Here is a 16,185-nt window from a genome sequence, read left to right as displayed (position 1 = left end):
GAATATATGGAATGAGACCTTTGAGTCTGAGAATGAGTCTTTGTGGATACTGGATAAAATTGCCATATCAATAGATTATGAATATTATAAAGATTATAAATATTCTTACAAAAATCTTACAACAATCTCACAATGGAGTGATTAGATATATTGACTACATTTTTAGACGCTAAGTTGCTAAGATTCCATTTATGCAATGTATATTTAAGAGTGCATTTCAGTAGCAGCAGATAAAATCAGTACACTCGTACAGGTTGGAAAATATGGTCGATTTTGACTAATAATGTACACATCGTAGTACTAATTGTTGGTTCAGAATTTTAACACTGCCATATTTCAGAAAAGAAAGTAATATATATAATGCTGGCTCTGTGTGTGAAATGCTGTGTTAATGTTGAGCTTCTAATGAGCAATGTGGGTTGAAAGGGAAGAGGTGAAAACCTGTTTACAAAAACTGAACGTTGAGGAAACAAGCACAGCCAGTTTGCGTCCAGTTTTACGAATCATATACATTCAATGCTATGTTAGAAGTTGGTAGACCTTACCACCATCTTGTTGAGGGACACCCAGCAGTCAGAGGGGAAGTCCTGTAACATGGGCACCAGGAACTGCAGGCATCCATCCCAATGGCACAGCAGCAGCATCATCCCAATCAGGTTAAAAATCCTCATCACAGCACTGGCCAGGTCATAGGTCATGTGAAAGATCTATTAAAAAACCCAGAGAAGTCCAAATGAGTCCAATCTGAGAGCTCTTTGAATAGAGAGCTATTATGTTTAATACAAGTCATATCTGTAAACAGCAAAAGGCCTTATGCATTTCCAGTATGGCATCTGCCATATTATTAAAAGCCTGAAAACAACCGTTTCTGATTGTTACAAGTGAACAATCTATGCATAATTTTCATATACTCTGATCCAGCCATTACTTTATAATGACCTCCTTGTATTTCACTGTCATTTTTATCAGCTTCACTGACTCTTTAGGAACACTTTGCAGTTCTATATTTACAGAATGTAATCCTGTATAACCTGATGGTCTGTATACTTCAGTCACTCTTTGCCCCATAATTTAATGTTTAAGGCCGTCAGAGGACCACCACAGAGCAGGTATTATTTGGCTAGTTGTACATTTTAGCCCTGCAGTGACACTGATGTGGTGCTGGTGTGTTAGTCAACTTGCTTTGGTACATGTGGATGTGCATTATTTGCTCAAGCAAAATTTGTGGTCCAAACCACACTATCCTTACTTCTTTCAGAAGATCCTCGTTTTCAAACGGAATCATGTCATTGACCTTTTGCCAAATTACCTCATTTTATTTTTGCAGCATTACACACTTTCCCAGTCTTTTGTTGTCCCATCCCAATGTTAAATGTGTTGCAGGCATCAAATATAAATGGGCATATATCTTTTAAAAATGAATAATTTCAGTGTTCTTATTATTGTTATTGCTATATTTTCAATTTAATGTTGGGTTTAATTATTTGCATTCTGCAAATGCATTATTGCATTCTGTTTTTATTTACATTTTGCACAGCATCCCAACATTTCTGGATATGGGGCTTGTAGAATGAGTGTAGGAACAAGGAGGTTTAAATATTTTGGCTGATTTGTGTAAATACAGTTTACAATAATAATAATGTGCACAAATCAGAGACAACTCTGACAAATCACATAAAGAAATACAAAATTATACAAATCAAAAAAAAAAAAAAAAAAAAAAAAAAAAATATATATATATATATATATATATATATATATATATATATATATATATATATATATATATATATATATATATATATATATATATACAAACAAAACCAATCCACTTCTATCACTGCGAGGGTCTGAAATTAGGTGCAGCTGCCAAGAAGACTTTACTGAGAAAAGGAAAACATAAAAATCAAGCATACAGGGGTGCATACAGTCTCCAGTGGTCTTTAATTTTAAGAGTTAAGGAAGAAAGTGGTGAGGAGCCTAGTGACGGTATCTAGGAGACTGCAGCGTATGTGTGTATGCAGTTTGTTTGTGGTTACAAAGTAGAGAAGGTTCCTATCTCTGAGTGTTCTGGCTAAGGTTCAGGATCACTTGCCTTGCGTCGTTTGTGGACACTTCCCTATAATGTCAGAAAAGGGCACTGTCACACCTCAGAAAATCTAAAGTGCCCCACATAGCAGTTGGCCCAGAAAGGCCTCAAATAGAGACAAGGTCATGGTTTTGCTGTAAATGGAAGACTTTTTTTTTTTTTAATTGGAAAGATACATTTACAAGTAAAGCTGTCAAGGAGTTGTAAGCAGATGTTTGAACACTCATCATGTTCTAAGATAGGATGATATTCTAAGTGAAAATAAGAATAAACAAATTGAATTTTTCCTGCTTTATATAGTTTCAAAAACTGGGACAAGCAAAATGATATCACAATACTGCAATTCTGTGATACTCAATATATTACAAGACAATCCCCTATGACACATGTAGCTGAAGAAGTTAAAATACTTGTAAATATGCAAATAGCAGGGATTATGTATTTATAAGTTTCGATTTCACAGCATCTGACAACTAATATGAGACAATGTACAACAAAGTGCACAGCTTAGCTTCATGCCTCTGCCGTATACTTGTCCATATCTAAGTGGGTCATCATTCCAATGAAAGCAGCCTTAAACTGCCAAAAAGCAGAACAGTTCTGTAGTGGTTATGTTGGTTCTTTGCCTTGCCTGTGTACTCTATTTTAACAGTAAAGTTGCCAATCACAAAGTTGTCTTTGTCGATTTCATTTGTGCCTTCATTCTTGTGAAAGAGGATTTGTTTGCCTGAATTTCTTTGTATTCACCACAGGTTTACCCAATTAATATGATTAGTGCCACCACATGGAGTCATGAAGTTGTGATGGTGGGTCAAGCTGGAGGGGAGTCTCTTTAGAGCACCAGCATGTTTCAATAAAAATATTTATATTTTTTTAAGGATTGGCCAATGTTGACATGCTAGTGTGTACAAATCAATATGGTATTTATAAATTATATTAAAAAATCTATTTGATAATTTGAACTATTTTTCTTTAAATTGTATGAAATTCTCAAAAAATCAAACAAACAAACAAACTGCTTCAAAATGGCTAAGAATCTCTTTTTCTTATTATTAACTTTCACTAGAGAGAAGGTAACTTTTTGCCTTTTGCTTTTGCTTGTAAAGCTGACATTGTGGAGATTAAGAAAATATATTTAAATTATGGGAAATATACTGTCTGTGTATAGTGTGTACAGTAGAATTTCTCACAAGCTTCATTCTGATGCTGTGTCACTGAATATAACAGAGTGAGGGTAAAGGGTGAAAGGACTGCTTTTATTTTTAACAATTAGCCTCGGGTAGGGATTTCCTCTTGAAGACAGGATAAAAAAAATTTCTCTGCACATTCACTTTTCTGTCACTTCATAAACGCATCTCCCCTACAGCACACATATATGCTGTCATTTACCATTAACAGCTATATAGGGGGTGTGGAGCCGCTTCACTCTGATTGTCTCATTTCTCCCACTACTACCACAACCCTGTGAGAAAAGGGTCAATGGTCTGACAGCTACTTTGAAACACTTCAAATCCTCAGAACCACTGTCCAAACCATTGTTAAGAGTAATGAACCTGAGGAATCTGTATATAAAGGGCCTGGAGGATCCACCAATTCTGCCCATTTATTATTAGACCATAGTAGACCACAACCATGGACCAGGGCAAGTATATTAAATATATATGAATTACTGATATTTGAGCAAGCATATTATGCCATACATACAATAATTTAACCCTTACAAGCCACATTTGTTGCAGAAAAACTGGTGTTCTTAGTCCTACATAATATGAACACATTTATTGAAATTATTTAGTTGATGTCAGTTTAGTTCTTATCCTTCCATCCATTATCTGTAACCGCTTATCCAATTCAGGGTCACAATGGGTCCAGAGCCTACCTGGAATCATTGGGTGCAAGGCGGGAATACACCCTGGAGGGGGTGCCAGTTCTTCACAGGGCAACACACACTCACTCACACACTCAGGCACTTTTGAGTCGCCACTTTTAATCCACCTACCAACATGTGTTTTTGGACTGTGGGAGGAAACCGGAGCAAACCCACACAGACACTGGGAGAACATACCAACTCCTACCAACAACTGACAGTCACCCGGAGCGGGAATCAAACCCACAACCTCCAGGTCCCTGGAGCTGTGTGACTGTGACACTACCTGCTGCGCCACCGTGCCGCCCCAGTTTAGTTCTTATTTATTTAGTCATTTAGTTCATGTCAGCTGACTGCAAATTAAAGGTTTCACAATTTCTGTGAGCAGTTGATAGCATTCAGCCATGAGACCTAAATAAAATATAATTCCAAAATTGATATGAATAATATAAAACCACAGATAAAATGTCAAGAACAAACAAGAAACATGACATAACTGTGACACATAAACCTCTTGGCTTTATCAATATTAATATTCATTCCTTCATTAATTCATTGTCTGTAACCGCTTATCCAGTTTGGGGAAAGATTATTATTTAAAATATGTTAAAAGATTATGTCATTGTTATTGAAACATTTTATATTGCGATATATATGGAAAATGAATGAATGACTAGCCCTACTCCAACTCATTCCAAAAGTAGAGAATGGTGCTCCATGACTCCAGAAAAGGTCGTTTCAATGCTGCACAGTTTTTCCAATCTGCCAATGTATAAAATGAACTAAATGTAAATGCAGTTAATTGTGTAAATAACTATTAACTATTGGATGTAGTTTTTGGGGGGGTTTGCGGAAACAAGTCAGATATATAATTTATTAAGAAAACACACAGATAAAAACACAAATAAATATGATACAAAAAATGCATTGTAATAGTATAGCAAAATGAGACCAGTCTATTGGACAAGATATGAGTTTTAAATGCAGGGTCTGACCTGATGTGGCACTCTGAATTCAGGACAGCATTCTTCAGAAATATAAAAGCACCCAAAACTTCATAATCCTATTAAAGGCAAATTCCAACCATTAGAGTATTACAATTAATGTTTTCAGTTGCTGAGACCTTCCCAGTAATGGGCTGGCATCCTGTCCCGTATGTATTCTGCCCAATGATTCAGGGTGGGCTCCAGACCCAGCACAACCCTCAAGCCCTCAACAAAAAAAGTGGTTACAAAGAATGTATGAATAAATGAATGAATGAAAAGGCTAAGACCCTGTTTTTTTCCCCAGATATCTGCTTTAAGATGCTTTTGCTTTGTGTTTTTACTACTTAAGACGAGCAGTTATTCTAATCTATGCTAATTAGCCCAAAATCCTAATTAGCCACCTGAATACAAAGTTCCAATTAGACAGCCATGAAAACGAAAAAGAAAAAAAAAACATGAATATTTTTACTAATCAAACAGCATCTCCTGAGAGGGAAGTCTACAAATAAAGGAAGAAAGCTTTAACATTGGAGTGTTTAAATCACCACTCACTACTTTGCTTTAGCCATACAGTGAAACACCAAAGGCACCAGTGAGGCCAGTTTTTATTACTGCAATGGTACAGACTTTAGCTTCAAATAACAATTGAGCTGTTTCTAGTAGGAACTTCAAGGCTGACAGGATTAGTTTAAGAACAGTAATCCTACAATCACCTCTGGGGTTTGTTTCATTATCTTCTGTTTCATTATCTTATTTCTTATTAATGTTTTTTAATGTGCAAAATCCAGCTTTGGTGACCGTTCTGGAACTTCCTGAGCTGCTTTAGTGCAGACAAAGCAAAGGGTTTTGCTACTCTCAAAGGGACATGGCTGGGCTGCCAGTCAAAAAAGGCTCAGGGGCTTCAGAAAATGACCTTCCTTTTTCATCTAAGACTAACGGTGGACTTGCTTTTGTAATGCAAAACGGGGCTGCTGCAATAAGTAGAATTTCCCATTAAAACTGCACTGTGGAACATTATAAAGGTGGGGAAAGGTGAAGGCTCGCAGCTCCATGGGCAGAAGGCTTCTTTCTTTTCCACAGAAGCACTCAGACAGATCAAGAGTTTTGTTCTGGACACACTGATTTTACAGAATGGGGCCTATTGGAGAAGAGAAAGTGGAAAAAGGAGCTGGCAATTCAGCCATTTTGTCCCACTGTGTCACTTTGTGTGGAGGCTGCTGACAATGAAGCGACCTGCAAGCAGTACTCTGGCCAGCTAGGTTAAAAATGATCAACATAAAGACAAGAAACAAAAGGACAAAGAATATCACAACATCTGTTTATTTGAAATGATATAAATTGTTTTGCACCAACACCAGCAGAGGCTCTTTTAAATGCATTGAATGTATTTGTCTGTGAGGAGTTTGAAATGTTCTCCTCATGTCTGCGTGGCTTTCCTCCGGGTGCTCCGGTTTCCTCCCATGGTCCAAAAACACACGTTGGTAGTCCATAAGTGTCCATGAGTGAATGTGTGAGTGACCCTGTGAAGGACTGGTGCCCCTGAACTGGATAAGTAGTTTCAGACAATGAATGAATGAATGCAGGTATTTGTGAATGTACAACATAAAGTGAATGTACAGCTTTTTAAAAGGAGATATACATTTTTGCTCAGTTTTTCTTTCTGTGTTCTCGTTTTCACCATATTCAATACTGTGTGTATGTTTTGCTCAATTTAATCTTAGCACTCTCACAGAAACACAGGTCCAGTGCTGTGTATGGTGATACTCTGGACAATTCTAAAGTGCTTTTACTCTACGTAGTTTGTAGCAAAAAATCATAACAACTCATTTTATCCCAGGTTTACTGCCCCTGCTTCTTTTACTGGCTGAAGTTTAAATTTTCGACTACCACAGAAGCTCATCTGTAACTTGAATTGTTTATTTTTGCAGTACTTTCCATCTGTGTTTACTTTTTACAACCAATATTAATAAGTTAATATTACCTACCTATGGTGCAGGAATAAAGCAATATCCTCATCTCAGTTCATGCTTTTTAAAGTTTGGAGGTCTCTTCACTGTTTAAACATCTCCAGATGCTGTTTCTCTGCTGTTTTAGAATATGTCAGTATCTTCCATGTGTATGTCACAAAAACAGCTTTGCAATTATTGGATCCATTCAGCCTTAAAAAATTATAACATGAGTTTGAAATTTAGCTAGTCTCTTTGAATCTTATGAAAAGTGTTGGCCTCCAGTTTGAGTGAGTGCAAAGACAAACATTAGATTTGTGTACAAATCTTTCATTGGCTTCCTTGATATTCCTTGATTTTTTTTTTCCCAGTTTGATGTACGTTCTAATGAATATATTAAATTTGATGTTCAAGTGGTGAGAACTGATTGTGGTAAAGCAGCTTTTATTTACAGTGCCCCTTGAACTAGAGATAATTTGAAGAAATTCTTCAAACAGGAGCAGTTCATCTCTTTGACAGATTTTAAATTAAAGGTTAAAGAATTGTAGCAATATATCTGCACATGTTACAAATGGTATTACATTACCAAGATGAGTTTATTCAATACTCTGCTGAATGTTGTTATCCTTGTCCTGTCAAAACTGTTGTTTGCTGCCTTCTTGGCCAGGGTGCCCATTTTTTATTTGGTTAGTGCACCATGCGATATGGCTCATTCAAAAAACAATCCACGCTGAATCCCTCCTTATAACTATTAATGACCACGCTACACTGCTCTAGGCAGGATAAACAGATGTTAATGTGTTCAGTTTATAGTTTGTCCCTTATCTGACCACTGTTAGCATAAACACACTGCTGCTGACCAGAAGCATTCCTCATGCCAAGAGCCAAACCGACTAGACATAACGATGCGGCCCCTGTCAGGGTGGTGCAGGTCTAGCGCCTATGTATATCACACCAACTACAAGAACAGAGAGTATACAGTACTATATTACTAAACCTTGAGATAATCAGTATTAACATAAATTTAAGTAGCTGATTTGTAATGTGTTAGCTATGTTTTTTTTATTGTTATATATGGTGTATTTGATGTGATGTGAGTCTGTACGAATGTTGTTTTGTCCAGGTCTCCCTTGTTAAAGAGATTTTATGATCTCTATGAGACTTCCTGGTTAAATAAAGTCATGAATAACATAAAATTCATTTGTGTGGTTTTAATATTTTGGCTCATCTGTGTACATTTCAGTGTTAAATCTATAAATCCTATTTTCAAAATAGTAAAGGTAAAGGTAAGGTCTAATATTTTGTCCCAGTTCAAAAAAATGTTCCCAGGCTTACCCTGTAAGCAACATCACCCCACCGTTTAGTTCCTGGATTGACGCTGTCATAAACTGTGAGGAGACACACTGATGAGTTATTCCTACTGCTTATTCAGCGTCTGTACTGGTAGGCTGAAGGCTAATGTCCATGTCCTGCCCAGCGCAGCGAGCTATTAGTGTCATTTCTAATAGTAAAACTCAGACAGAGGTTTTCTGCACGACACAAACAAACTTGCTCCAGCAATTTACTGAGTATTGCATTCCACTACTATGTTTGTGCATCAAGGGTGGGCAGTCAAAGTAGTTGGGCAAATAACAGACAACCAGATTTCAGAGAATTAGACTTACAGTGTCCACATCATATGAACATATTTTCCTTGCTATGTATGAAATTGTATTAAATTGTTTGACAAATTGTGTTACAGAGGGCTGTGCCATATATCTTTTGCAATAATATCAGTATAGTTTAAAATGATAAAAAAAAATCTATATTGTGATAATAGAAATTTTCTGACTTGTTTATGTAATGATGTCATGCAGGTGCCCATAATATGGCATACGTTCATTATGTGAGTCATTTAGGCACAACAACATGTATGGCAAAAGTGGCCTTTCCAAAAATGGGAATGAATTCAATCATGCGCAAGTGGTATGGTTACAAAATATCAGATGTACAATAAACCACATTAATGGCCTATGTAAGATACTCTAGAAGCTCTTAACAACAAAAGAGGAACACAAGTAATCTGTTTCACAATCGGGCTGAACCACCCAGCTGAGTATGAGGAAAGTAATAAAAAACTGCCGCGAGGAGAGCTCAGCAGCCAATGTGAGCTCTAACCCAAGCAGACAGACCACACTGTCTCAGCATAATCTATTTTGTATTTGTTTTAATATTTACTGTGACATTTTAAGGATTTTTTTTTTTGCATAATTATTCAGGGTTGCTGTTTATATGCACTGGACCCTGGAGGGGGCGCCAGTCCTTCACAGGGCGACACACACTCACACACTCACTTTTATGGACTACCAACATGTGTTTTTGGACTGTGGGAAGAAACCGGAGTACCCAGAGAAAACCAACACAGGCACAGGGAGTACACACATCACAGACAGTCAGTATAGGGGCGGCAGCTGTGTGACACTACCTGCTGCCGCCCCTATACAAAATTTTAATCTTGGAAAGTTACTTTTTTTTTTACAAAATAAACAAATCTTTACAGATTTTTTTGTTTCTATTTTTATTCTACTGCGATATTTATACTAAAATACATTTTCAGTTTTTGTCCAAGAATATAGTTATCAGAAAAATATGTAAAATATTCAAATACAGAAAAAAAAGTATTGTGATATTATTTTAGGGCCATTTCACCCACCCCTAGGATAAATATCATTTAAAATTCCAAACTAGTGTTTGTCTAAGTGTTATCTTTGGGATAATGCAACTTTTTTCCTCCATCCCCTATCTAAAAGAAATGACAACCTATACGTGCATCTGTTATCGTACACAATAAAACTGCACAGTTAGTATTCTCCCCCAAGGATGCTGAGATGACGAATAATGTTGTGTTAACAGCGGTTTACAAAGATGCAGTGGCTAGATTTACATGTCTGGGGGGAAGCATTATTTCTGGACGACAATCGTTCCTTCATTCATTGTCACCAATTTTGCAGGTCAGGGGCACGGTGGGTCCAGAGCCTACCTGGAATCCCCGGGCACAAGGCAGGGACACACACTCGACGGGCCACCAATCCATCACAGGGCACCACTCACACACCCACAGTTACAGATACTTTTTTATGGTCAAACCACCTACAACCGTGTGGAGATGTTTTAGACTGTTGGAGGAAACTGGAGCGCCCAGAGGAAACCCACACAGACACAGGGAGAACATCTCCTCACAGACAGTCACCCGAGGTGCGACACAAACCAAACCCACAACCCTGGGACCCTGCAGCTGTGTGACAGCAACACTACTCCTACCACTGTGCCACCCTCGAATGACAAACACCAATTTATCCCTGAGGTATTGGATATGGCTCAATCTTTCCAGAGAATGCACAGCTTTAAACCCTTCTACTGCAGTTGACAGTTAGCATTAAGCTTTGTGACCATAGGGTCATGGGCAACTGCTCCAGAGCCAGTCATTTAATTTGTGTTCTCTGCAGATTATACAAGCTCTGCACACACAGATGAGTCTCTGAGTCCATAGTGAATTTACCTTAACGTAACTGAATTCACTAATAATGTAAATAAATAATGCAACATTTTTTACCATAATTTATATTGGTTACATTAATATGTCCTACCATGCATTAGGTTTTCCTGCACCTTAGCTGATGTATAGGACTGTGGCCCCACATAAAGGATCATGGGTCTGGGATAGGTTTAGGTGTCGTGGCATTACAATCATTGCTGGATGGTAAAGTGAGTATTACATTAAACACTCTCTCTGCCATTTAAGATGATATTAAGACTACAAAGCCTCTGAAGCACAGATCAAGTATGAAAGGCACTAGTAGAAAGGGCAAGATAAGCTTTGCTTCTAGACCTATGATCCACAAGTTAAATGTTAAAAGGCTACTTAAATCTTTTAATGTGTGTTAGTTCAACATGCCTTAAACCAGGTGTCCCCATGGGGTTTTTTGGCTTGAGATCTGCTTTTCCAATGGACCTTTCATTGTGATCTACATTATAAAAAATCAGTAGTGTATATTGATATCTGTATTACAGGGAAAACATTAATTAATTAATTCATTCATTGTTTGTAACCAATTATCCAGTTCAGAGTCTCAGTGGGTCCAGAGGATACCTTGAATCACTGGGCGCAAGGTGGGAACACACCCTGGAGGGGGCACCAGTCCTTCGCAGGGTGACATACACTCACACATTCACTCACACACTCACACAATGGGACACTTGAGTCGCCAATCCACCTACCAACGTGTGTTTTTAGACTGTGGGAGGAAACCGGAGCACCTGGAGGAAATCCATGCAGACACAGGGAAAACACACCAAAATCCTCATAGATAGTCACCTGGAGCAGGGCTTGAACCCACAACCCCAGGTCCCTAGAGCTGTGTGACTGCAATACTACCTGCTACACCACCATTAATTATTTAATTTAAGAAAAACACACTAAACTGAGAAAACTCCTACTCTCAAAAATCCCCTCTGTACCACATGCTCACCGCCCAATCAGAGAACTCTTCAGCACTCGAATTTTACATGTTTTAGCCTTTACAAGCTGTTTGCAAAGTATTGACTATCTCTAGATGCATGCTGAGCATTTTTTGTTCTTTTCTTGTGTACCGACATATTTTGTCTCTGCCTTTTCTATTTACCAATTATACTTGTTTGCCTATGTTTTCTTCTGTGCTTTGACCTTGGACTGTTTACTACTTTTTGTTCCCTGAATTCCCTGAATATTGAAGCCTCATTTTGGTTGCTGGATACTTATGCAGTCTTACACACACAGTGGCTACATTTCACATCAGTCAATCGCAGAGACCTGCCTGCCACCACAGGCAGTAAGAAAGTGATGCAATTTCATAGCCTGTTTTATGTAATGCAAACATCATTATGGGGCAATTTACTAAAGTGCACGGTGTGATTGACCGATCGTTCGTGACTGACGCATTGGCCGTGGTGCCTTAAACATTTTCGCGTGTGTTAACGAGTGGTGTGTAAGTGTGGTTTCTCTTACCTCCTCCCACTGATGAATGTAACGGATAAGTCTGGAGAGTCTGAGGAGTCGTAAAAGACTCAGTATTTTTGTGAAGCGTACGATTCGCAGCGCTCTCGCTGTCTTGTAAACCTCAGAGTCGATCCCTTTCTCCACGATGAGAAAAATATAATCCACCGGGATGGATGAGATGAAGTCTACTACAAACCAGGTCCGCAAGTACTTCTTCTTGATCTTTTTGGGGTCCAGAATGATTTCTGTGTTGTCCTCGAAGACGATGCCCGTGCGGAAGTTCAGCACCAGGTCCATGAGGAAGAAAGTGTCCGACACCACGTTGAAGATAATCCAGGGCGTGGTGGTCTCGTCTTTGAAGAAGGTGATGCCCACTGGAATGATAATAAGGTTGCCAACCATAAACATCAGCATCGTGAAGTCCCAGTAGAACCTACAGGGCAGAGAGGGAAAGACAAACTTTTCTGTGATGCTTTTACACTGGCTGTGGGGATTTGATGGCAGCCATCCACAAGAGTGATTGTGATGCTGGGTACTGATGAAGGTTGGTTAGTTCTAGATCCTAAAATCCAGAAGGTATACCTTTAAACCTAAAGGTATTAGTTGCACCATGGTGACAAAGATCACAATTATATTACTACATAACCCAGTGCTGGAGGGATTTATACCCCTCCGGTCAATGTTTGGCCATTTTGTCTACAATGTGTACACAGTGAAATATCTAAATTCACTGATAATATAAAGAATATTTAAACAATCATGAGACTTGCCAAATATTACTGGTTTAGCCTTGGTATTGTGCTTATGCTTGTCTGAAGTTGCAAATAACAGAGAACACAAGCCAGTGGACACAAATGTAACAAAACATATTTGAAGAAATATTATTATTATTATTATTATTATTTGATCAAAATTAATACAATTCATTCAGTCATTGTCTGAAACTGCTTATCCAATTCAGATTTGCGGTGGGTCCGGAGCCTACTTGGAGTCACTGGGCGCAAGGCGGGAACACACCCTGGAGGGGGCACCAGTCCATCACAGGGTGATATACACACTTACACCTTGGGACACTTTTCAGTTGCCAATCCACCTACCAATATGTGTGTTTTTGGACTGTGGGAGGAAACCGGAGCACCCGGAAGAAACCCACGCGGACACGGAAAGAACACACCAAACCCCTCACAGACAGTCACCCAAAGTGGGACTTGAACACACAATCTCCAGGTCCCTGGAGCTGTGTGACTGCAACACTACCTGCTGCACCACCATGCCGCCAATTCATATCGTAATATAGGTAATAAAAAAGAAGTGCAAAATTTTTCATTTGCACAATTCCAGTAGATTACTGCTATCACAGTTGGCTACACAGATATATTTTAAAGCCACACAGCCACACAAAATGGTGATTATCAGTACTGTCAGTTGTAGATGGCAGTCATTTACACATTAATTACTGTAAAATGAAAAGCATGAAGTAGTCATAAATAAATTTGATGAATGAAGTGGTCAATGAATTTGATTGGCTGCAAACTCACTGGCTTAAACATAACTTTAAATGTAACTGTACAGTAAAACTGTATCACCCCACATTTTTACACTACATGCTTGTGTTTTGAAAAGGATTTATAGAACTGTATATTTTGTACTTTTGTGCTTTTAGCAATGCAGAGGTTTAATGATAGTGGGAAGGTTTTGCTCACGTTCCTTGGCATTCGGCGAGACAGCTAGGGTTACACCCCATAAATAACCTGAGTGCGTACAAACACACACACACACAGTGGCAGTGAGGCCACACAGAGCCTGTGTAAAAATGCATGTTGCTGTGAAACGCTATGTGTTTGAGGGGGATGCCTATATTCCATGGCGTGTCCTGTGGAGAGTCCTCCTCTTGTGCAAGGTCACCACAAGGACACACTTCCACAGTGAAGGAATTATCAGTTATCAGCCAATCCCTGTTTCTTTTCCCCTGAGTATGACTGAGTATGATTGAGCTCTCCACGGTCCTGGAATGAACGTTGACGCTCAAAACTCACCTCCATATGTGCGTTCACTTGCCTGCCACTTCCCTGGCTGCTCTGCTTTAAAACAGTCTCAGTATGCAATGCAAAAAAGCCAAAACGACAAAACAGCCAAGCCTTTTATTTAAAGGCTTGAAAGCTGGCAAAATCCTCAGAGAGTGGCTATCAGCTTCAATTGAAATGTATTTTGTGTATGGGTTCTAAGAAAAGCTTGCATGGAAACCTACTCCAATTGAAAAGACTCGTCCCAGAGCTTGACAGGAGTCATTTAAGGATGTGGGGATGCTCGTACTATGCTATAATTTATGACTAGTATGTCTTTTTATTGTTATTATTTTGGGGGGCAACACTGGTGTGTCTTCCCATTTGGCCAAAGGCAGATAAACAAGGATCAAGACAGAACCACAGTGGAGCTGTATATATATATATATATATCATTATATATGTCATAATTATAAGATACTACATTTGAATTTTATAATTTTATATAGTTCATGTGGCAGAGACAGGTTTGCGGAGAATAACGCAGAGAAAGTGTTCCTTGAAAACAATTTGTGAGCTGAAGCCAGTAACCGCAACGTGATGAAATCTCAGACAGAACAGAGCCAGACTTAAAAGGCACTGAGGAACAATTGGACATAGGGATGGAAAGTCACTTTTGGGGATTTATCCACACAATGTGCATCTTTCTCTGTGATTAAAAACTTTTCTCTGCCCACTCCCTGCATGTGAACAAGCATTTCGTAGGCAACTTTGATGCTCAGCTGTTTGAAAAGGCTATGCATAATCAGAACACTCCTATTATCTGCTTTCTTCAAAATCCTCTGCCCAAAATCTCAGCAACTCCGAAGTGTCTGAATGAGTTTTTGGTGCATAATATGGAGCTCTTGCATAAATAGCTCACGTCAGTTTTTTACTTTAACTTCTTTTATTTTTGTACTAAAACTAAAAAAAACATACGTCATTTGACAGTCTGTGTCTCAGCTGGTGTGCAAAAGTTGAATTACTCTTATGTCAGTCTGTATACTTTCGAAAAACCATAACACAACAACGTCAAGCAGCTCTGTGTGTGTTTGAATGCGAGTGTCATTTGTAGTAGGGTACTTTGAGATTTCATACCCTCCATAAGTTTTATCCCATATATTTTTGTGTGTGAGTGTGTTTTTGCAGAAAAAGATAAAGCTGAACAACTCATGCCATTTTTGCAGGAATCTTAACCTATATCAGTCTGAGCACCCCTTTGCCTCTTCTTTCTGACCCCCATGAGGGCAAAGAAAGAACCCACTGTCGATGTGAAGAGCCCCCATTAAGGTACCTGAAGTCGCTGTACGGGTGGATGATCCAGTTGCCCGCGCTCTTGACGCGCTCCTGCTCTTTCTCCACCGCCTTCTGGCTGCCAAACATACGCAGGGAAAACTTGTTGACTCCGGGCTGGAGCATGGAGCTAAACTGCCGGTGAATGTAAGTCTGGCCATCGCGAATTTCTCCGTCTTCGGCAGCGATCGGCGGGTCCTCGGGCGCCTTGACCGGGCCGGACGCTTTGCGGCTGGGCGCGTTGGAGAAGGACACGCGAGGGTCCTTCTTGTCGGGGACGCCCTGGGTTGTAATTGTAGTGGTTGTGGGCACAGGTTCAGCATCCATGTCTGGGTAGTGGTTGGGGTCGTGGTCAGGGGTGTGCTGTTGCTGCTGTTGCCTGGAGGTCGTGGAGGTATTGGAGCAGGGGGCGTCTCTCCTGCAGTCACCGTTCAGGACGCGCCGCATGCCGGCCTCGTCTTCGCCTGCGTCCCGGTCACCTGAGGCGGAGCCAGAGCTGGGCTCTGGCTCGTGGTCGCCGCCGTTGACGACGCCACAGCTTGGGGTCTTGCCTGTCGCTGCCGCCGCCGCTGCTCCCCCTCCTGGCGCTAAATTCTTCATCCCGCGGAGTCCGTGGTCTTCCTCCCCATCCTCCCCTTCATCCATAACGGGATGGGGGGGAAAAACGCTTTTGGAGACGAGACGCAGGCACGCACGTAGGCGCGCGCACACGCATACACACACTCGTTCACACCCACTCACCCACCCACACACACGCTCTCACACACTCGTGTACACTCACACTCAAACACATACAGAGCTGCTTGACGTTATTGTGTTGTGTTATGGTTTCCCCCGCACCCGTATTCCGCCAAGCCACGCCTCCTCTGAGCTAAACTCACGTTCTGAAGGGCTGCAGCCACGCCCACTGGTCCTGATTGGATGCTTGGATAATTCCAGGTGTGGGCG

General features: G+C 39.9%; 1 protein-coding gene across 1 annotated transcript in view; it reads right to left on the bottom strand.

Moving 5' to 3' along the window:
* hcn2b (hyperpolarization activated cyclic nucleotide-gated potassium channel 2b) overlaps positions 1-15,963 on the bottom strand; it is a 54,534-nt gene extending 38,571 nt beyond the window's left edge. Inside the window, exons 1-3 of the mRNA XM_066647650.1 lie at positions 15,239-15,963; positions 11,912-12,335; positions 546-707 (exon numbers count right to left, since the gene is read on the bottom strand). Coding sequence (XP_066503747.1) covers positions 546-707; positions 11,912-12,335; positions 15,239-15,882 — 1,230 coding nt within the window. The 5' untranslated portion in view covers positions 15,883-15,963. The remainder of the gene's footprint in view (positions 1-545; positions 708-11,911; positions 12,336-15,238) is intronic.
* Between the last annotated feature and the right edge of the window lie 222 nt (positions 15,964-16,185).

The sequence above is a fragment of the Hoplias malabaricus genome, chromosome 16, assembly GCF_029633855.1.
Source record: "Hoplias malabaricus isolate fHopMal1 chromosome 16, fHopMal1.hap1, whole genome shotgun sequence".
NCBI lineage: Eukaryota > Metazoa > Chordata > Actinopteri > Characiformes > Erythrinidae > Hoplias > Hoplias malabaricus.
Note: the sequence above shows the minus strand (reverse complement) of the source record. Positions and strands in the feature narration are given on the sequence as shown.